The 20,960-nt window shown below is 41.0% G+C and overlaps 2 protein-coding genes across 7 annotated transcripts in view; both read right to left on the bottom strand.

Annotated features, from left to right (window-relative positions):
* Nucleotides 1–5,340, bottom strand: part of actn4 (actinin, alpha 4) — a 32,533-nt gene extending 27,193 nt beyond the window's left edge. For 2 of the 4 annotated variants that reach the window (XM_081723711.1, XM_081723712.1), the window contains exon 1: nucleotides 5,014–5,340. In XM_081723711.1, the coding sequence (XP_081579837.1) occupies nucleotides 5,014–5,145 (132 nt within the window). In that variant the 5' untranslated portion in view covers nucleotides 5,146–5,340. The remainder of the gene's footprint in view (nucleotides 1–5,013) is intronic. The other 2 variants (XM_035527803.2, XM_035527802.2) reach the window with 2 other exon arrangements.
* Nucleotides 5,341–6,056: 716 nt separating this feature from the next.
* On the bottom strand, nucleotides 6,057–20,343 carry zgc:85932 (calpain-9). Of its 3 annotated transcripts, XM_027032230.3 has the most exons (20): nucleotides 18,750–20,330; nucleotides 18,018–18,087; nucleotides 17,727–17,845; nucleotides 17,332–17,465; nucleotides 16,814–16,985; nucleotides 15,990–16,061; nucleotides 15,335–15,426; nucleotides 15,075–15,149; nucleotides 14,477–14,622; nucleotides 13,985–14,136; nucleotides 12,166–12,374; nucleotides 11,940–11,985; nucleotides 11,081–11,155; nucleotides 9,655–9,715; nucleotides 9,318–9,382; nucleotides 8,990–9,058; nucleotides 7,897–7,975; nucleotides 6,640–6,756; nucleotides 6,494–6,552; nucleotides 6,057–6,341 (listed from the first exon to the last, which is right to left on the bottom strand). In XM_027032230.3, the coding sequence occupies exons 1-20, from the start codon at nucleotides 18,909–18,911 to the stop codon at nucleotides 6,315–6,317; spliced, it is 2,001 nt and encodes a 666-aa protein (XP_026888031.2). In that variant the 5' UTR covers nucleotides 18,912–20,330; the 3' UTR covers nucleotides 6,057–6,314. The 3 variants fall into 3 exon arrangements, 2 of the variants coding, with proteins under 2 accessions (XP_026888031.2, XP_026888021.2); XM_027032220.3 differs by lacking the exon at nucleotides 6,494–6,552 and having other exon boundaries at nucleotides 18,750–20,337; XR_014126130.1 differs by lacking the exons at nucleotides 6,057–6,341; nucleotides 7,897–7,975 and having other exon boundaries at nucleotides 6,532–6,552; nucleotides 18,750–20,343.
* Between the last annotated feature and the right edge of the window lie 617 nt (nucleotides 20,344–20,960).

Below are 20,960 nucleotides of genomic sequence, written 5' to 3'. Positions count from 1 at the left end.
TGCGTCTGTACGCGTGTCGTCTCTGCCACAGTCTTGCCGCTGCCCTGCTTCTCTTCCACCTAGAAAGCCGGCACACGCAAGAAGCTACATTCTGTTCCAGGTGTTTCCATTGGCATTGGGACTCCCTGGCGATGCTAAAGCAACACACGCTCTCCATGCACTGACACTATGCATCTCCTGACAGGAAGTCTCCCTGTGCAAATAGCCATAGCTGATGTGGCCCATCGTCCTGTAGAGCATCCATCGCAAGGAGCCTGGAAAAGCCTCAGAGAGAGAGACAGGCGTGTGTGAGCACAATCCTGAGCTAACAAGAGTCCCTAAGGGGCACAGCCAAACCAGAAAGAAGCTCTGGAGCTCTGTGATTGGTTACCAACATGTGAAGGCAGGTAGGGGGGCTAGATCAGGCTGACCTATGGGTAAAGGGAACACGTATTTATTTCACTCTGAAGAATCAGTAGACTGACATTCTACTTTGTTGGAAGTGCTTGTTATTAACTTTAAAAAAAACAAAATCGCAGTTGACTACAAGACAAAAGAGGACATGAACTCCCCGAACTTGTCAAATCAGCATGTACTTAATCCCTTTCTGGCAGTTTTACTTCAAATGCCGCAAATATAGTCATGAAATGGTTCAAAATTCATTTTCCTGTCAGGATATAAAGAGAAGTTTACAGGAAACATGCTATTATCGGTCAGCCCCTGACGGCCTTCGCAGCAATGCGAAGCTTGGTGCCAACATGAATATGATTTCATAGAGTATGCCCTATATGTGTTTTTGCATATGTGTATAACAAGACTTTCACATGCACTGTGCCACATATATTAATGTGAACACTCCCCATGTGTGCACAGTCTCCAGAAACAAGACTGTGAAAACATGCTTAGCAAAAATGTTACCAATTTAAATGTCAGGCATATCTGGACAGCAATTTATTTTGCAGCACCCTATGGATAAAACAATTTTACTTTCACATACAGATTTGAAGCCATAGCAAATCAACAAAAACATTTTTAAAGTGTTTGTTATTCAAAACACAAATGCATATCAAGTCTTCTGTATAAATATATGGCACATCTCCTGCACAAGCAGGCATAGTGTAACATCAACTAGCTGAAATATTTCAAAGAAAATCCTACACTTCTTGTTGCTTAGCTGCTGTGAGAGAGACCTTTAGGGCAACCCTTCCAAACAAGCTGGTTATATTCCCCCCCCCCCCCCATGTTAAAAAATAATTTTAGAGTCCAAGATAACATAAAACAAAACCACAATTGAACCCTCAACCACACCCACCCCATTGCGCCCTCTCCCCTCCCTTTCTGACATTGTTCATAAAGGGAGTGGCCCGAGATGGGGTGATGACAGGTATTGCCACAACCAATGACCTCATCCCCCCACCCCACCCACCCACACACACACACACCTCACTACACTTGGCCCTACTTTCATTAGCATTACAGGAACAGTGACCCATCTTCCCCACCTCAGGCAGAAGATTACAGAGCCTCCACAATTCATTGCACTGCAACACAGCCATACGATCACCAATCAAATGTAAATGTCCCATTTCTCTGGAAACGTTGCATACTACACTACAAATTTAATGCCCCCCTGAACCCTTCTAGTGCGGTGTGGTCCTCTCCATCGGACCACCCCTTGCAGAGTGAGCGCGGGGAGCTGAGTGTTCACAGACTCCACGCACAAGCCCATCGCTGTCCCACGTCCTCGTTTAGCTGGCGACAGTGATTTGAAAGCGAACAGTTCACTGAACAAGAACGTGGGCACTGTCCACCTGTATAGGTGTTAATGCTACAGTAAAGCTACATGTTTAAAAGAAAATATTAAACTGTGTGCAATTAGATGTATTGTATGACATGCCACCAAACATCAAATTACTTTTTACCATACTGTAAAACCAGGACATTTAAACCTCAGTGAGGTACTCGCATATGAGATCTGTACAGTATAAGTTGCAATGTAACAGGCTGACATGTAGCAGTCAACATGGGGACTGAATTCTTTTGGGTATCGGAAATGTCAGTGCCCTGTGAGAAAGCTCCTTCAGACAGAGGTAAAGGGCTGAACAATATATTGTCTTTTATCATAACTGGGATACTGACCTCTCAGTACCATACTTTGTATAACATGTTCTATGCACCAGAACTATTCAGACGACGAACACTTCAACAGAGAAGACAACTGTGGCCGTAACAGTGACCTCGTATGCTGCCCATTAGTTGTGATTAGCTACACATTTACTTAGCCTGACAATTTTAACAAGCACCTTATTCTACCATAAACCATACATTCCTCTTTTAAATGATGTGTGATTGTGCAAATATGGACAAGATGTTTTTTTATTGCTACATGCCTGTGAATTTGCACTGTCTTGGAGACATGAACTCTAACAGAAGAGCTAATCAGTATGACTCCTAGGTGTTAGTAGTCAGTGTATGTTAATGCTGGGGATAGCTGAGTGGTCAGGGAAGCTCTAAACATTGCCTGAAGCGGTCTGTGTTGACTGATTTCAGCATGACTTATAAATAACAGTTCACACAAACACAAGCAGAGGCCAGCCTGTAACAGGAACTAGCACACACCACACAGAGGCCCTATTCACACACTGCTACTACATTCAGAAGTGCAACTGAAATGCTGACACACACGGGTGTGCTCGCTCAAAGCGCCACGTGCACTGCTCAAACACTCAGAAAAAGTGCACATGTGAGACAGAAGTGTTAACTAGAAAAGGAGAAGGCTCTGAAACACTGTGTGATAACCAAAGTCCTTAAGTGTTTGGCACCATGCAGAAAGTCTCACTGCTCCCAGCTCAAAAACGCTTCACCTATCTCCCATACACATACACAGGAAATACTTCCAGACTAAAGAGATTGGCTACCAAGTAAAGATAACACTGACTGAATGGGGTGAGGGGGGGTTGTCTCATGCAGGCAGAGCAAGTGCACAAGCAAGCGCCATAGCCCCGTGCCAAAGCACAGCATGCAAATCCCTTGAACCACAAGCAGTAAAGGACCTCAGATAACCCACAGAGGCCCTCACTGATTTGGAAACACATGAGCATCGGACAGGAGCAGCTGCCGCAGGCAACCAGATAGTTCGTTCCCATTTACTATGGTGCACCCTGGAGAGGGCTCAAGGGGAAAAAAAATGGTACTGTCCATCTCAGGTCACAGGTAAGGACACGTGCCATCTGAAGCACCTGGGTCTTCCTCGAGGAAAAAGATCCACCGCCCTGCTGCATGAGGGCCCACTTTTACAGAAGGGCATTTTCCCAGCTCTGGCCCTGGTGCACCAGATGGATCTACAGAACCTCACTCACTCAACAAATGCAAATCACACTTTCCTGGGGGGGGGGGGGTGTGTGTGCACAGAATAACCAACTCTAACAAACCATTCTACCATTAGACAATGTAACTGAGTCTGTGAGAGAGAATCAGTTACTGTGTAAAGATAAAGTCAGTCTGACGCATTTTGTCCCAAGGAGGTGACTAACCCTTTAGACTATAAAATGGTATAAATCAGGTACACTCCCCATTTGCATATCTGCTCAGCAGTGTATGGAAAACCTACTCAACGAATCTGTGCTGCTTTCACATGAGAGATCAGAGACAGGGTCCCAGCTAGGGTGACACTATAATTGCACATGGCAATCCTTAACAGTTCGAAATTAGCCCAACACATCTGTCACATCGATAAAATACAATGCAACTATAGAGACAAAAATAAATAGATTAATTTTTTTAAAAGAATCACAACAGGCTACATGAGCAGGTCTAGAATATCCAACTTTATTTGAAAACCATTTTTCTACAATGGCTACTTAAGCCGTCTGTTAACTTGTTGTCGTTCTACTAAGCCGAGCAGGAAAGAGTACGGGCGACCCCAGGAATTCGCCCCCTCCCCTCCCCTCGACTTTTCACAAGCAGCCTAATGTCCCGTTTAGGGATGCGTCACGCCTCCGGTTGAAGGCCGACAGGCTGAACCAATCACATCACACTACGACCGAGTTCAATTCCACTGGCCAGTGGAAGCCACGGCGCTGCCATGGAGCGCGAGGGATTGCGCTTCACGGTTGTTAATCATTGATTCTTTTTTCCAGGAGAACTCCGACCTCCTTCTAAAAGCCAAACAAATTCGAAAGAAATTATGCCAACTTGGCCCAAGTTTTGCCATACAGGTAGAATGATGGAGTGGGCTAAACAGGCCTAACCAAAAGTGGCATTAGAAACGCTGCGTAATATAACTTTGTAACATTACTCACGGTATGTTGTCACTCCACCAAAAAGAATGCAGGTTATTTTCTCTCAGCCTTTCTCGTTACACGCCCAAAAAAACTGTTACTCTTTCTAAAACCAATTTTCATCCTGTCGAGTAACACACTAATTTCTAACGAGTCCAACCAAATACACGTATTCCTGACTCACAACAACAAATTAAAAAACTACGAAGAACATTTAGCAATTGATGCTCGATAAAAGAATGAAGGCCCCACGTATGGCTATAAAATGCAAAAAATGTAACTTGGCGGATAATCGAAGGAAAAAGCGTCGCCGCGAAAAGCGCCAGGAGCGGCGGACTACGCTAGAACATCACATCGACTACCAACAGCGTAAAGACGGCGTTTCAACAGCCATCTTAAATCCGGAGCTCCAGCTACGGCTACGAGGGGGATTCAACGACAGCGTGTTCAGAAAGCCGACATCGCTTGGAGGAATAGCCGTATTGGCATGAACTCTCCTTACCACAATGAAGCGTTCATTACAAGTTTGTTTTCACTACAACGCGCCACGAAAAAAGACCTTGAACGCAAAGCTTTCGCCTTCCCTACCTGCCAGAATTTATTTTTTAAAGTTCCGGTTTGTTTAAACAAAGAAACGGAAAATAGCATTCCCGTGCATCCTATTCTACTCCATGTCCGGCCATGATCATGAAAAACCTAGGCCCATGAATAGTCCTCGAGCTTTCCAAAACCCTGCACCCAGACAGTGCCTTACCTTCCTCTGCTGCTTCTCCCAGGCAGGGTCGAGAAGCAGGTCTCGGTCCCAGTCGTTTTCCTGCTCCATGTAGCTCTGCTGCCCGCCCGAGGTATACTGGGCTTGGTTATTCGCGGCGTGATAATCTACCATATCAGCAAAACCTGAGTGCGCGTAAATTTCCCCCAACCGAAACACAAAATGGGTTTTGACCCAGTGGTTACGACTCTCGAAGCCTTTGTCGTTCGGTCCGAAGTACCCTATCCACTACGTATACTGCCACTGTGCCCGCAAATATTTCGCCACCCGGGTAAAAAGGAGTAGGAGTAGCAGACTCCGTCGCGCCGCTCCCACCAAACTAAAGGAGGTAGGCCCAAATATTTCATGAATATTAAGATCTTTCACTATTCAAGCGTCTGCGCTAACCCCGCCCACCGACCGAATAAACTGTTTTGTCTAGAAATTGTTTATTTTAGCTTAAAGTAATTTTAACATTTACAGTTGGTTTTAAACTTTAATTTGATTTTGAAATATATGTATCACGTCAAGTTCTAGGTCGAATGCATAGCAGCACTATACCAAAGTTTGAAATGTGTGAATATATTGGAAGGTCTATGCTTGTATAGTCATAGGGGAAAAACCTACCGTCCAAGACTACATTAAATAACAGGATAAACTTGATGCATTATTCATGACAGTCCTAAATCATGTGATATTAGTCACTGCCTGATTGTTTGGTGGGTCACAACTACAGTTCCGTTAGCTATCAAAAGAGTGTTTATTTGACCATATCCATTTAAAAGTGCCCAGACCCTCGCGTGCTTTATTTTAATGTGACTATCAGTTTGCTAGGCTGACGGAATAAGTCTGCTTATATCTTCGATTAAACTTTCATAGGCCCCTTTCGCACGTCCACGACGATCAACGTTGGCGCTTCAATCCGCAGACTCATTAAATGAAACGTTTTTGTTGATCTGTAGTTTGCAGATCTAGGGTGATGCATGTGTTAATATGCTTGGTAATTTAGTCGTATGTTTTGGTTAAATAACTAAACAATTGTAGAATTATTTGAAATGTTAGTATTAAAGTTTAATCAGGACAGAGAATAAGATTTTAAATCATTGCAACTGTAATTTGTTAAGATTTAACAATCTACCACTAATGTAGCGCTGATATGGTTACACATACATAAGTGTTGCGCTGCTTCCCCCGAGTCCCAGTCTATGCACAAGACACAATGCCTCATAATGTTTACATATAAAACACTGAAATGCGATTAAGATTGGACATCCCCTCTTGAAGTCTCGTGTCCAGGTTTGATCTTAGTTGTACATGGTAATGTGCAGCCACTGGAGAACAGAAAAGAAGAAAACTCTCATTAAATATAATTTTAAAATGTAGCGTTTGAAACACTCTGGTCATGATTGAAAAAATATTTATCATCTGTACTCTTTGGACTGACGGTGTTAATCATAGCCTATTTGAAATGGCTAGTGGCTACCTGTCTGCAGTTGACTGAAATGGTACCCATCCCCACCATATCGAAAGACTGAAACTTTCCTGTAGAAACAGGAAGAAAACCAAATGCACCATATGTACAGATGGACCAAAAAAGTACGGACACACACACACAAACTCCTTTCTTACGGATCATGCTGTCCAGTTTCATGAGCAGGTAAAGGAATCCTGGGTAGCTAACTGTCATATCGGGGTCAGTATAGCGCAGTCCAATCAGCTGCAGTACAAATTCATCCACCTCTATGCCTAGACCAGAGCAGACAATCACAGATCAGCCGAGGTGGAAAGATCATGATGTTCCCTTTGCTTCATGCTCTGTGCAACGCTGGATGTGCGTCTCGTCAACAAGAACAATAACACATGAAACTACCAAACAGAGTGGAACAAACTCGCCCCCCAGTGGTTAAATGGGTAAAATACATTGTTGATATAGGTGTATGTGTGCTATGATGAGAACCCTTTAAATTCACGTTGAGTTTTCCACTAAGTAGATATGTTTCCCCCAGTAGCAATCCCAATGTTTTTATCCTCTTTACTTGGCTACAAAGGATAATGCATTAAGACTAATGCTCATTGATACCAACAATGCTGAACACCATTTTGCACTCTGCCAACTTACAATTCAAATGCCTTGGAAGTTATACTTTATTCCATTATTTATTTTATTTAATTTTTAACTCTAAATCTGTATAGAGCAGAGCTGTTTTATATCTCTTTCCCTTTCCTAGATATGTTTGTAAGGTTTACAGTTCTGTTGCTATAACTCTGCAATTTCCCATAAATCTGCACATCTGTCTGTCTATCTGTCTTATGTGTGAGGTTTCAGTATGGTCACAGCTACTCGTGATCCTCATTATTGGTCTAGGATGTTCATTCCTGTATGTACTCAGTGTCTGTATTGTCTGACTTAAGAGGTTCGTAGTGAGAGAAGGAGGAAGAGGAAACAATCAGATGTAGACTGAGACCACCGAGGTGCACAGAACACCACACGAGGCCTTTACTACCAGTGGCTATCAGTTTGTATAGCTCCTCTCCATTCTGTGGGAGAGACAGCTGAAGCAGTACTCTTTAAACATCATTGCAATATTACCTTTCAATAGTTTTTGCAATATTCTCTGTATCATATGTGCAATAGTATCTTTTATCAAGTGCAGTTTATTCTTCTACTGTGTATTGTTTTCTAATGTTTTAATTTTTTTCTGAGCAATGTATGCCACAAGAATTTCCATTGGGATGAATAAAGTTCTATCTTATCTTATCTGGAAGGCTACAGTCCACAACTGGTCAGTGTTCTATATGTAGGTATTATTGTTTGTGTGTGTGTGTGTGTGTGTGTGTGTGTGTGCGTGCGCGCGCACATGTGTGTGTGCTAGTTATACATTGTACCTGCTTCTGTCAGAGCTGGGGAGATTTCCAGGCAGTCCAGTGACTGAGACTTATTTGTGTCAAATTTCAGAAATATATTCTGTATGTCAGACACAATAAATTAAGCATCAGTTATGCAAAACATGTTGGCTTGTGTCCCTACTGTGGGCAGTTGCAAGCCATAACCAGCAAAAGATCAGCAAAAATAAACTGTACTGATCATAACGTCTGTCGCAATTCACTCTTAATGAATGTCAGTTGTAATGTTAATGTTGAGTATTTTTGCACAAGCCATCTTGAATAGTCTGGAAGGTACTGATATTAGTTCAGTATTTATTTTAAATATTAAAGACATTTTTTACTTTTTAACAAATGTGAAATGCAGCTCTACATCGTGTTATGCATTTTGTGCATTTTGGTGGCTACGGTGTGAAATGATGTTACTGAGCCTCAACCCGCATCAGCAGCCATGGTTACTCCCACCACCCCCTGATATCCCTTGCTGTAACCCACCACACCTCCACCCCACCCAACTCCGTTGCCCTTGATGGCTTGCTCACTGGGGACTTGGACATTTGTAAAACTGCTTTGTGACAACATCTGTTGTAAAAAGCGCTATATAAATAAATTAGATTTGATTTAGAAAAATGTTACAGAGGCATCAGTACATCTTAGGCTCATCTTGGGAAAGTTCTGCAATGATTTTGCACCACCCCATTGGTTTTGCTAATAAATCCCCTTGATGGTTTGAACTAATTAGCTAATCAAGGTAACTGGAACAAAGTTGTGGAGAGGATATTGACTTTCTGAACCTCTACATTCTGGAAAACAAAATATGAATTTTATTATATATCCTAGCATCAATTTGAACAGATTGTATAGGCTGACATACATTGCCCTATATAAGTATCTGGTCACTGAAGTCCAAATTGCAATTTTGAATCTACACTTTTGTAGATTCATTTCTGACTTCACTATCCAAGGACTAGTGATAGACACCTACACACACAGTGTGATGTGCACTTGTATTCCTATACAGTATTCAGCATTCCTCACACCTTCCTTATCACCTTCCTTGTCTACTTTCTCCACCTGATTGTGAGAGGGGCCTTACCGTCCACTTCCTGAATTTTTCCCACAGTGCCTGAAACTCAGTCCATTGTAGCTGGGCCAGTCCTCTGTTCTGGATGGCAAACACAGTCAAGGAAGTGGCAAAGTGGTCCAATCTCTGTCATGACCAAGCTAGCTGGTTATGCTGGGTATTACACATAATACACTCTCAGCAGAATCAAATCCATCTCTCTCTAACACACACACACACACACACACACACACACACACACACACACACACACCAACAGCAAGGAAACATTTTGGAGAAGATGTTTTTCTTCTTCTCCACAGCCTCATAAGTGGCAGTAGCTTTGAGACAGGATGGATACGTCCATGAGGACCACAAAGGTTTTGCAGTGCTCCAAGCACAGCTTCTTCTCACTGCCAGCTAACACTGGTCAGCCCAGAGGGGAAGTAAGCAAAAAGAAAACGACCATTATAAACATTTAAACATTTTCTGTGCTGTTAAGGCACCACTTCCTGAACATCTTTTGGCTTCTCAGAGGTAATAAAGTGAGGTCATAAAGGATTCTGTGTACATTTGTGTGTTAAAAAAGACTCTAAGTTTCTAACTAGACACACTTTTACATTTTAGCCTCGCAGCACATTTCAATACGCACAGGCGCGTGAAACATAAGGAGAATATTGTTGGGCCATTCAACTTACCCTCTCTTGTAATTACTTCAGTTAGCAGGTTGTACAGCTCCAGTGGCCCACAACATCCCTTCTGCAATCACAACATCACAAAGCAGATGAATTACACAGGCAACTAAATAAATAAATAAATATATATATATATATATATATATATATATATATATATATATATATATATATATATATATATATATATATATATATATATATATATATAAGAGCCTAGGTGAGTAACTGCAGTGTCCTGTTAGTAAACTACACAGAGTAGCGAGGCACTTTGCTTGCACAGCTGATGAAGGGCCTCTGTCAGAAACATATATATGTATGTATTTTGCATGGAACAAAAATGCATACCTCATATTGTTCATTGTTTAAAAACAATACTTCCTATCTAGTCTATCCAGCTTTAAATACATTCATGTCCAGATGTTATATACCTCAGTGTCCAGCCTTTGAACTCTCTATGTCCAGCCTCTTTGAATACCTACATGTCTGGTCATAGTGCAATTAGCATTCAAAAGCCATTAGCACTCCAGTAGGGACACAAAGCAAGAGCGGTGCTTGGCATCGTTTATACTGTGTTTTTATTTGTCATGCTTTCAATTTATTTCAAAGGACAGTGCCACAGATTAGGCCATATTAGCATGTTGGTTGCTCACATAAAGAAAATTAAAACCAATCCCTACACCACTATGAACTCATATCATGCTCCCTGTGATAACAGTAATCCACTGCAGGGTGCAACTCCTTTACCTCAAACAAAAGGAGACATGACATGACTTCCCAGTCTAAAGATTTCAATCAACTTACAAGTACACACTACTTCCAAATGGCTCCACCTTCTGTCTAGAATATTATTTAGTTCAAAATATACTCATTATACCTGAACTAGATGGATACTTACTCAAAACTGTTATTCTGCCCAAAGCTAAATTTGTGAGTCTTCACTACTTCCTTTAATGTGTGTTTACCCTGGGAGTGTCTCGGTTATTTTACTCCCTTCCCTCTGTATTTTAGAAGATGGTAACCCAGATTGTACGAAGTGACTCATACTGCCAAAGCTGAAGAACGCTGTACATGCTGCAGGTTGAGATGCAGTGCTGCTCTCTGGTGCAGAACAGCCTTCCTGAACATGAGCAGGACTTAAATAAGCACCCATATTAATGCTTATAAACAAGAGGCTACATCAACGCTCATCAACAAACGCCTACATTAATGTTCATAAACAAATGCCTATATTAACACTCAAACAAGCTTCTACATTAAGATTCATAAAAAGTGCCTACATTAACGCCCTTCTAGGGTTCTTGTAAAGCTGCTACACCCTCATGATCAATAAGAGGGACTTCACAACTCACAATGGCTTGGTTTGGCAAATGGGTACAGTAGCTATGTAATTGACTGTCTGTGTGCGTGTGTGTGTGTGCATGTTTACCTTATTGCAGTGCTTCCTAAACAGTTTCTGGGCCTCTGAGATAGGGGGCAGTCCTCTGAGGGAGACTGACATTGGCTATTGGGGAACAAACATAACACACACACAAACACATACAAATATACATTAAAACATAATGGAGCAAGGAATACAATTCCACATATAGACCTGTGCCTATGGTGTGCCTATGAAACGCTTTAAATCGTCATGCCTTCAGCCTCCAATCAGTCTCTTGCAAATTACATTCCCCAGAATCCTCCTGTCCATTCTTTTTCCCGATTATTGTTTCACCTGTGTCTAGTTTATCTGCATATCTGTCTATAAATACCTGTTTCTATGTCTTTGTGAAGTCTCCTTAAGCACCGTCTTGCATGTTTAAACTTTTCCCCGTTGTTCTTACCATTTGCGTTCATTTTCTGATCCATGCCTGTTCTTTCCATTGTTGTCTTTTTGCTGGCCCCTAGTCTGCTTTGTCTACACAGTCTATTGCCTTTTCTGTCATCGATCTTTGCCTGGTTTTTGACCTTGTATTTGAACTGCCCTTTGTACTGATATATGAAACCTATTGAGTTTTACCTGTGTGTGACTTCACCCCAACTACAAAACCTGATACTAACAGGTTTTAAAAGACCGTAGAGCTGTAGAACCTGAACACTAGAATAGGAGCTTCACAAAAATGTTGACTTTCCTGGATAATTCACCCCCTGCAATGGATGATGACTTCAAATACATTTAGCTTTACATAATTATTTGAATCAATTAAGATTTTTAAATACATCTTAAAATTCATATGAAGGTTGATCAAGGTTTCATCCAGTTTTATGCAAGAAGAGGAATTATATGTGAATTTGTGTTTGTTTACCTGTTTAGGTAGGCTTGCAGTACTGCTACTGGGAATTTGAGCTGGTCTACAGGCCCACACACACAGACACTTTGAATTAGATTACATATTAACATACAGAGTCTACAGGCACTGTGTCAGATAACATAATTCATTATTAATATTCCAATATTACAAGTCATGTAACTGTGTCCCTTTCCAGAGAAATAAGAATATTTCTCAGTTCTCGCCATATGACATCCCTTACATAGCATTATTGCCCTTCTCTGTCAGTATTCTCAGGAGGAATTCTCCTGTCTGGCTTTTCTCTGAGGTGGACGGAACGATGATGTAATGACCAGGTGCCAGGCGATCACGAATCACAATCTCCTGTTGCTGCAGGTAACCATGGGTGCTGAGCACAGGGCAGAGCAAAGATAACTCCCGAGAGGAAAGGAAGTCACGTTCAGATCGAGCCTACAGGACACAAACAAAAGATACACTCTGAACTATAAACACCCATGCATAACAACACACACTGAAATGAAATCACATACTATATATATATATATATATATATATATATATACACAACTATTATAATGTAAGAACATATAATGAATACAAACCTTTAAAAAAACCTTAGTAATAATAATATATATTTATTATATATGTGCACACACACACCCCAAAACTGTAGGACGGACAGACACACACACACACACACACACACACACACACACACACACACACACACACACACACAGAGTTAAACCCTTATTATCAGGACCAAAGGCATTTACAAATGATCCTTTTTAAAAATCTGTTATAAAATAGTGCAAAAGTTCTAATGTGAGCTTTTTATATCTTGAAAGATTTGCTTAACTGTATTTCAAGGCCTTTTCGTTAAGAACAGCCCATATTAAAGTGAGCTTGCTGACTGAACTCCTCAGCAGTTCTCCCATTTTGAGTTTGAACCATTAAGCATAAAACATGGCCTAAAGTTAATTACAGACTTTATACAAAAGAACTGCTAAATCTTTTTTTTTCCCCCACTTCCTTTAAAAGATTGTTCAGGTTGTTAACCTAGCTAGTTATTCAGCTGTTCAAGTCAATATTCTTATTTTAGTGAGATAACCCATCAAATCAGATCATATGCAACGTAATTATCATTCATTTGTTTTGAAGGTAGTCGAATCCACACTTATGTTTATTATGTGTTTATGGTTACCAAAGCCATTTTGTTGGGAAATTTGTTTGTAAAACCCATTATATGTTTTGACACGTTTACTGTCACAATTGGCCACCCTCCTAGTGTCCACGTCTCTATGGTTTCCCTGTCGTTTCTTTGTTTTTGCTTTACTTCCTTGTTGTGGTTCTGTTCCTTAGTTTTGTTTTCTCCACCCCTCATGATTTGCACCTGTGTCTTGTTTAGTGTTCAGTAGATCATGTATTTAAGCCCTGTGTTACAGAAGGATTGTTGTTGTTCATTGTAAGTCTAGCCACTGTTTGTAAGTATAGCCTGTGTGTTATTCCAAACCGCTGTGCTTTTTCTAGCCATTTGTGTAAATCTTATCTCCGTTTGTTAATCCTAGCCTCTCTGTTATATTCCTGCTTCTCTTTACTGTTGCCGTGTGTTTGTGGTATCATGTATTCTCAGACTCTCCATGTTGGTAATTTGACTCTGGACAAAGGCACTGACTCTGGATCTGCCCGTAATAAATCTTGGTCTTCTCTGCACATGCGTCTGCCTCCTTACCACTCACCGCTACATTTACATAGTTTAACTCCTGAACAATCACATATCTTTATGGTGGATCAAATTAAATTAGTTACTTTGTCTGTGCATGAAAACTGATTTATTTTTGCTATTTATGAACACACATAACATTACGTACATGTCAAATTTCTTGTCAGGATCAAAGATCATTAAAAGTTTTGAATCATTAAGATGTTTTCATTGAGACACCTTGTGGGGAGTTGCCACCACTTTTGGCCCACAGAATCACCCGAAGTTAATCATTAACCTAATGATATAATGATTGTGTATACTTGGTATACACTAAAGGCAGCAGTGATGTGTGTACCTGGTATACACTCAGGGCAATGGGCAGCATTATTCCTCTCTGCCTTGTGTGTTTCTGCATCAGTGCCAGCAGGAAGGAGCAGGTGAGCTCAGAGTCATTTGGGTCATCATCCTCTTCCAGCAGAGTCAGGCGGAACTGAGGGACATGTTGAACTAAACACACACAGACAAACAAAAAACAGGCAATCAACATAATCATCTACTTCACTAAAAGTGGCTTGTGTTTTATTCCCTTGTGACATCTAGAACCACACATACATGTCCTGAGCGTAGGAAAACCAAATTAAAACATCAGAACAGAGGTCACCTACTTGTGTGTGTGTGTGTGTGTGTGTGAGTGAGAGAGAGAGAGAGTGTGTGTGTTTGTGTGCCAGTTTATTAATCACAGACGTATTTAACAGGGGTCAAGGGCCATGGTGCAAACATTGGTATTTAACAAGGGTTAGGGGTTATGTTATATCAGGGGATATGTTATGTTATGTTATGAGTGTACCCATTGAGAGCTTGGGCTCCCAGAACCCATGATACATTTTGCAATGCCAGGGCCTCTTGATGGTTCCACCCTCACTTAGCGTCTCATTACTTAGGTGACACACCTCCATTATCTCAAAGTTCTGCCGAAAATCTGACAGAGACATCCTAGGAGGTTGGAGAGACCATGAGATACAGAGAAAGACAAAAAGAAAAACCAGATGTTGCACAGAACAACAAAAACAGCAAAAACTTCATCTGTTACTGGTTATCTAGGTTATCCCTGCGGAAAGGCAAGAATTTCAATCATGTTTCACTGCCAAGTCCTTGAAGATCTCTGAGAGTACTGAGCAGATGTAGTCTATGAAAGTACCGTACTGAGCAGTCTGTGAGAGAGCATTATACTGAGCATGTGTGTCTGTCAGGGGTGGTCTGAATGATACATCACTAGTATAGGTAACCCTGACTGTAAGACACACCCCACTGCAGGATAGACAAGTAACCATGGAGAGAAAACCAAGGTAAATATTTCAGGTTGAGGAGAGCTGGTGGGGGAGGGTCCTAAAATCCTTAAATCCACCTCTGCAGGCTGGGAGTTCTGTGTTTGAGACCAGGCTCACCAGAATTCCCCGTCGTCTACCGCAACTCTTTCCAGACGCCTCTGCTCTTCTTTACTGACAGTTCTCCACTCTGGCCTACACACACACACACACACACACATTGATCTGCATCTGCATGTGTATATAAACACAGTATATTATATATATTATATTTACTCACATATTCAAACCACACACCTAGTTTAGCTCACTAAAATAACTGTGTTTATATTTAATAATAATTGTATTTCTGTTTCTTGAAATGTGACAATATATAATACCCATTGCAGTCACTCCAAGGACCCTCCCACTCCCCTTTACCCCAGGGGTTCCGAACCCGCACAAGCTCAACAGGTCCAAGCGTAGTTTTAACCTACACACACACACACACACACACACACACACACACACACAAATAATAGCAAACAAACCAAACCTGAACTCACCCAAACATAACACAAAAAGTAGAAGAGTGGGGCATACTTAAATCAGTAAAAAAAAAGAAAGAAAAAAAAAAGTATTCTGAGCAATAAGCGGCCTTGTAAAATGTAAATGTTATCATGGACTCCTATTTCATGGCAAGACAGCATGAGACTGTAACTACTTTACATTTACGGCATTTATCTGACACTTTAATCCAAAGCGATTTACAATTATGACTGAACACAATTTAAGCAATTGAGGATTAAGGGCCTTGCTCAGGAGCCCAACAATGGCATCCTGGCACCAATGGGGCTTCAACTAACAACCTTCTTATTACTAGTCACCTTAACCATTGAGCTAACACTGCCCTACTGCTTTGACAGCAAGAAACAAAAACAACAAAAAGAAAAGCTAGGGGCATATACTTCTCTGGAATACAGCATAGAAGGCTAGATTGGTGTACCACAGAACACCTGAGTGGGGAGAGCAATGAATGGAAAGGGATTTTCTTACTGTCTCAAGACCCGTCACAGAGTAAGCATGTCTGAACATAATGCCCAAATCATTTCTCTTCTCCATAGGACCCTGGAGGCAAACAAACACACACACACACACACACACACACACACACACTTCTATAAGAGAGAAGTCATAGACCAGAGTGAATGAAGGGGGCAAGCCTTCCCAAGTCATGACAAAATCAATTTTCTGGAATAATGCCCCTTAAATGTGTTTGACAACGTCTGGGGTGAAAGCAACACAAAATGTCCATATTTTATTCCTGGTAGCCAAATCACACAAAAAAACAGGGTTACATCATATGGAAAGTACCTTCAGGTCATAGCCCTCAGATTACTTGCTTGACAACAGGGATGGTTGTTAAGGACAGTATTGTGGCTTTAAATGGATTTCAGGTGGGTCTGGAGATGAAATTCATGGAGATCTCCAAGGCATTCTCCAAAAAGCAACACTCTTTGAATGGATTATTTACTTATTTATTTATTTCTTGGCCTGCTGTGGCATCTGCTGCTTATTTTGAGCTTGATGAATCTATATCAAATTCAAAATCTGAATCTACAGAGTATGTCTTTGTTTTACTTTTTTATGTAGGGTAGGTGTAATTTTCAAGAAACACAAAAAATATAACACCCATACTAAAATTGCCTGTTCACAAGGACAATAACAATAACATGGTAGTAACAGAGTGAACTGGATTTTTTTTTAAGATAATGAATTGCACACACACGCACACACACACACAATGGCACATTATAAATAATGAAGCAAGCAGAGATGAGGCATGAGGAGAAAAAGTAGTAATAAAAAAAAGCAGAGACCAGTGAGTTGGCGCAGTTGATGAGAGCTCCTTTGGCCAGCAGGGGGCGCAAGAAGGAGGCCAGAGCCTGGGGGAGGGTTGCCACCATGAATGCCTCAGTAATTCCGCCAGTCATGTCCACCATGGCCTCATGAGGGAATCCCAAATTTAGGGCCTGATAGCCTCCTTTCAGTCTGGAAGAGAGGTAATTCATATTTTTGACATCGGACAAGTCCTACTGAGTTTTGTCACTATGATCCTCTGACATGCTCTAATCAGCTGATGGACAACATGGTATTTAGTATAATTAGCTGCATTAAATCAGGTTCTGTTGTTCTGTGACCCTTCAAGAATGGACCCCTGGTGTTATGTCTCCTTGAAAATTCTCTGCCTGCTTTTATTTAGGCTCCTATTTTGTGTTTGGTGTATGTTTACTACTACTAAAATATACCAAATTCTATGCATCTGACAGGGTAAATACTGTATTGCCTGTTATTGTAAACACTGCATAGGTGTGAGAGTGTGCGAACATGTACTAACTTGGCATATGCTTTTTCCAAGAGGGCACTCCAGAACTCGTTCCTCTGAGAGGAGTGCAGGTAAATGAGCTCACCCTGCTGTGTGGGGAGAAGATCATCTACCTTTACCTCCACCCACTCTCCATACTGCCAGAACTACACCAAGAGTAATATGAAGAGGGAAAGAGAGTTGGGGATTGGGGGGAGGAGGCACAGAGAGAGAAATTTTTAACATTTGCTCAAGAGCTGTCAGTGGAACTATCCATTTTTATCCTATTCTCCATATCATTTATGTTTGTTAGGGCTGCAGCTTTCACACTGTACGTATAAGGTAAACGTCTCTAATTAGCTGTATGAGTGGGCATGAATATTTGCAATACAGACATAATGGTTGATATTGTGTTAGAACAAGCTGACCCAGAAGGAGAAGCATCCAGTGTAGCCATGCTGAAAGCTCTGACGCACAGGCACCACTTGATTCAAGAGAGATGGATACAGAGATACAGATGCTACTGCAGACAAGAACCAGCAGTCACCTGTGCGAGAGAGAGAGAGAGAGAGAGAGAGACATACAAACAACAAAAAAGTTGGTAATCTAACTACAGAAGACAAGCTGATTAATAGCATTGTACTAGTTGATAGACCTAATATTTAACACACATGCAATTACTGTACATGAAATTCTCACTGCTTTAACTGATTGCTCACTCAGAACTCCCTGGCAGATATCCATCCGTGTCGCTCCATTCACAATGAACTGAGGAAAACTGCAGATATTCTGCACAAAAGAACCAAAATCATAGATAAGCCAACGGAACATTTCAGACAAGGCAGGTTTTAACAGATGAACGTGCAGAGAGATTCTATGGCATTCTGCATAGCACTGAAACGTGCATGTGACAAGTTTATAGCTTGGTTTATGGTGATTGGCCAAATGCGTAAGAAGACGCATAATGCTAGGCATTCAGGAATATTAAAAAAGTAAACTATATACAAAAAATAAATAAATCACAGTATTTCAGCAGAGCTAACATAACTCTTTCCTTATGCCTTGAGGTCAGTATGTGATAGCGCGCAGATAGTGCTTAATTTCGGATTCCACATTTCAGCGGCAGCTGCGCATCATGTACAAGTCTGGACAGTGTACAACTCTCCTGCCATAGCTATAGGGTTTTCTGTTAAATGTCAGCCGTAAAGGGATCACAGACTACATCACTTTCATTGTATTAAGGACAAAGTCCACTAAAATTGCTCGAGTGACGAGATCACGAGGTTTGCATACACTTTTTGTTGTTGTAAGAGTTTGTTGTAATTATACATAGGATCAAATGTAAAATATCCTGCGCAAACCATTAGAGTTATACAAAGGGAAAATGTGAACGCTTATTGACAATTTTAATTTCGCGTGCAGGGATAGTGAAAGGAATTTTACTAGCTAACCTTGGGTCGCCTCCACTCCACATCAGAACGTAATAGAATTTCCCACACTGGGAATGCTGAATCCACGAAAAGCCCATCCTTCGAGGGGCCGCCGCCTGGAGCCCATCTTCTGAAATCCGTGGTCTTGGCGAGTGCACTAGGTTCTTTCTTTGTTTTAAACATTCCGTAGCGAGTTGGTGTTATTTATGCGGTAGGCTATTTTTAAAAACTCAGTGTGTGCTACCATTGAACACTTAACTTCCAGGAATTCTTAAGCCTGCAACATTTACATGCCAAAAAACAAGCTGTCTGGACTTGCCTTCCTATTTAAAATATTTTACCTTACTACTGACTCCTCCTTCTAACTAGAAAGCTCGTGGGTATGTAACCACACCTGGGCCCTGCATACTTTGGCACAAGGCATAACCGTCGCCAGGTCGAGTATTCAATCCGATAAAAAGCCCTTTTAACGAACAGCCACACAAATAAGCCATATACAGGCTTCACCTCACACCAGTTCAAACAAACATTTCTCATTTAATAGAGCCATGCCACTTAAACACACTTGCAATTTTGCGTTTCATCAGTTTCCATCCAAGTAATGAAAAGTGATTTTATAGCCATTGATTTTAACAGTCCATCATCTCAGTGCCAGATAAATTACTTTAAACACTTTCAAGGCCGAGATTATACACGAGGAGGTCGTGTACTGTAATTATTCGGGTTCCTCAATGATTTAAATTGCGTCCGAAACTTCCACGCCAATCACGGCCTGCGCGTTCCCTCGTCAGTTAAAGATGCACCTTTAACTTTATCCACCATGAAACCCGTGGATATAACCACAAATGCGAATTAACATGTTAGTAAATATTCTGTCGCAAATTTCTTTTCTCCAATAATGGAAGCCCTCGAGGAAGGTCCCTTGTTAATCGACCTTTTAGTGTGTGTATTTAATGTCCTATTCCGTAATTGTCCTTTGTTGGAATCCTTGTTTCACGCGTATCGATAGTGTTAATCGTGTTTCGGTCTTCGTGTCAACAAACATGTTTTATTTACACAACAGCTCACCTTTGCATCATTCCTTTCCATAATATAGCAAAAATGATAATCAGGACAAAACGTAAATAAATGACTAGTTTAATAACAAACACCACACACACACGGTAAACAGTGACCAAGACCAAGTTACAGGTAACATACCTGAGAACAACCAAACACTTGTATGAGTTAACTAAGGGGAAAGAAACCTAAAGGGAGCAAAGAGACTAGACTACGACGTGTGATTAAAGATCAGGAAAGAAACTTAGGAAAGTACACAGAGATAACGTACAGTGGACAGAATCAACAACGAACATGAACCCGGAAGGCAATACCGACAAAGAAGGCACCAAACAAGAGATAACGCTAACGAGAGAATAACAATAGTAAACGAAAAGAGTAACTTAACTTGAAAGACAAAGAACGATTATAGCGAAACCACCAGCGAGGCAAAGTCAGAACATCGAAAATACAGCGAAATGACCAACAAACCTAATATGCAGTGACACGGTTTAAATATACAAAGCTAACAAGACTATAAACAAGGAGCAGGTGAAAGCAATGACGGGCGTTGAAAACGAAACTAAGGACTGGAACACACGGAAGAGATCATGAAGCCAGGGAAACAGGAGAAGCTCCGATCCGCCAACATGACATGTACTCTGTGAGTCAGTGGTTATCTTTGTATTACAGTTGATGTAATATAGAATATTAGAATAGATATTTAAACATCACTGAAAGAATTAAAGAATGTAATATGGTGTCTAAGCTATTTAAATATGTAGTTATAGTGATTTTTGTGTGATTGGTTCACTCTTAAAAGAGGTTTGGTATAGAGCAGTTTAGGGGTGGCTGGCTGAGGGTTCAAATGCAATTTCATAGCTGTTGTAAAAAGTTTGCCATGGTTATATTGCATTTCTTTTTCTCTTTTTGTTCTTTTTCCTCTTTGAGTCATTTATCTATCTGGCACTTGAACTTTGCCTTTGTATTTCCCTCATTTCAATAACCGCCTCCTGCATTTGTGTTCTACCTCTTGCCTCGTTCCTACTGGAATCGTAACAAAAGAACCGACCGTAAAACAAGAATGCAGCAGGAGGGCCACGTTGAGTAACATCACGTTCCATCCGCCCCAGCCCAGCCACCTTCGCACAATGGTTTGCTCCGAGACAAAGACATGGATTACATCAAGTCGCT

Source organism: Electrophorus electricus, chromosome 11 (genome assembly GCF_041902795.1).
Source record: "Electrophorus electricus isolate QZ-2024a chromosome 11, ASM4190279v1, whole genome shotgun sequence".
Taxonomy (NCBI): domain Eukaryota; kingdom Metazoa; phylum Chordata; class Actinopteri; order Gymnotiformes; family Gymnotidae; genus Electrophorus; species Electrophorus electricus.
Note: the sequence above shows the minus strand (reverse complement) of the source record. Positions and strands in the feature narration are given on the sequence as shown.

Bases quoted from the DNA above. Each gene is read 5' to 3' on its own strand.
- zgc:85932 (XM_027032220.3), bottom strand. From the start codon at position 18,911: ATGTTTAAAACAAAGAAAGAACCTAGTGCACTCGCCAAGACCACGGAT. The intron at 18,088-18,749 runs GTTAGCTAGTAA...TCTTTTGTGCAG, and splicing joins TGGAGTGGAGGCGACCCAAG to AATATCTGCAGTTTTCCTCA. The intron at 16,986-17,331 runs GTTAGTACATGT...CCTCTCTTCCAG, and splicing joins TTGGAAAAAGCATATGCCAA to ACTGAAAGGAGGCTATCAGG.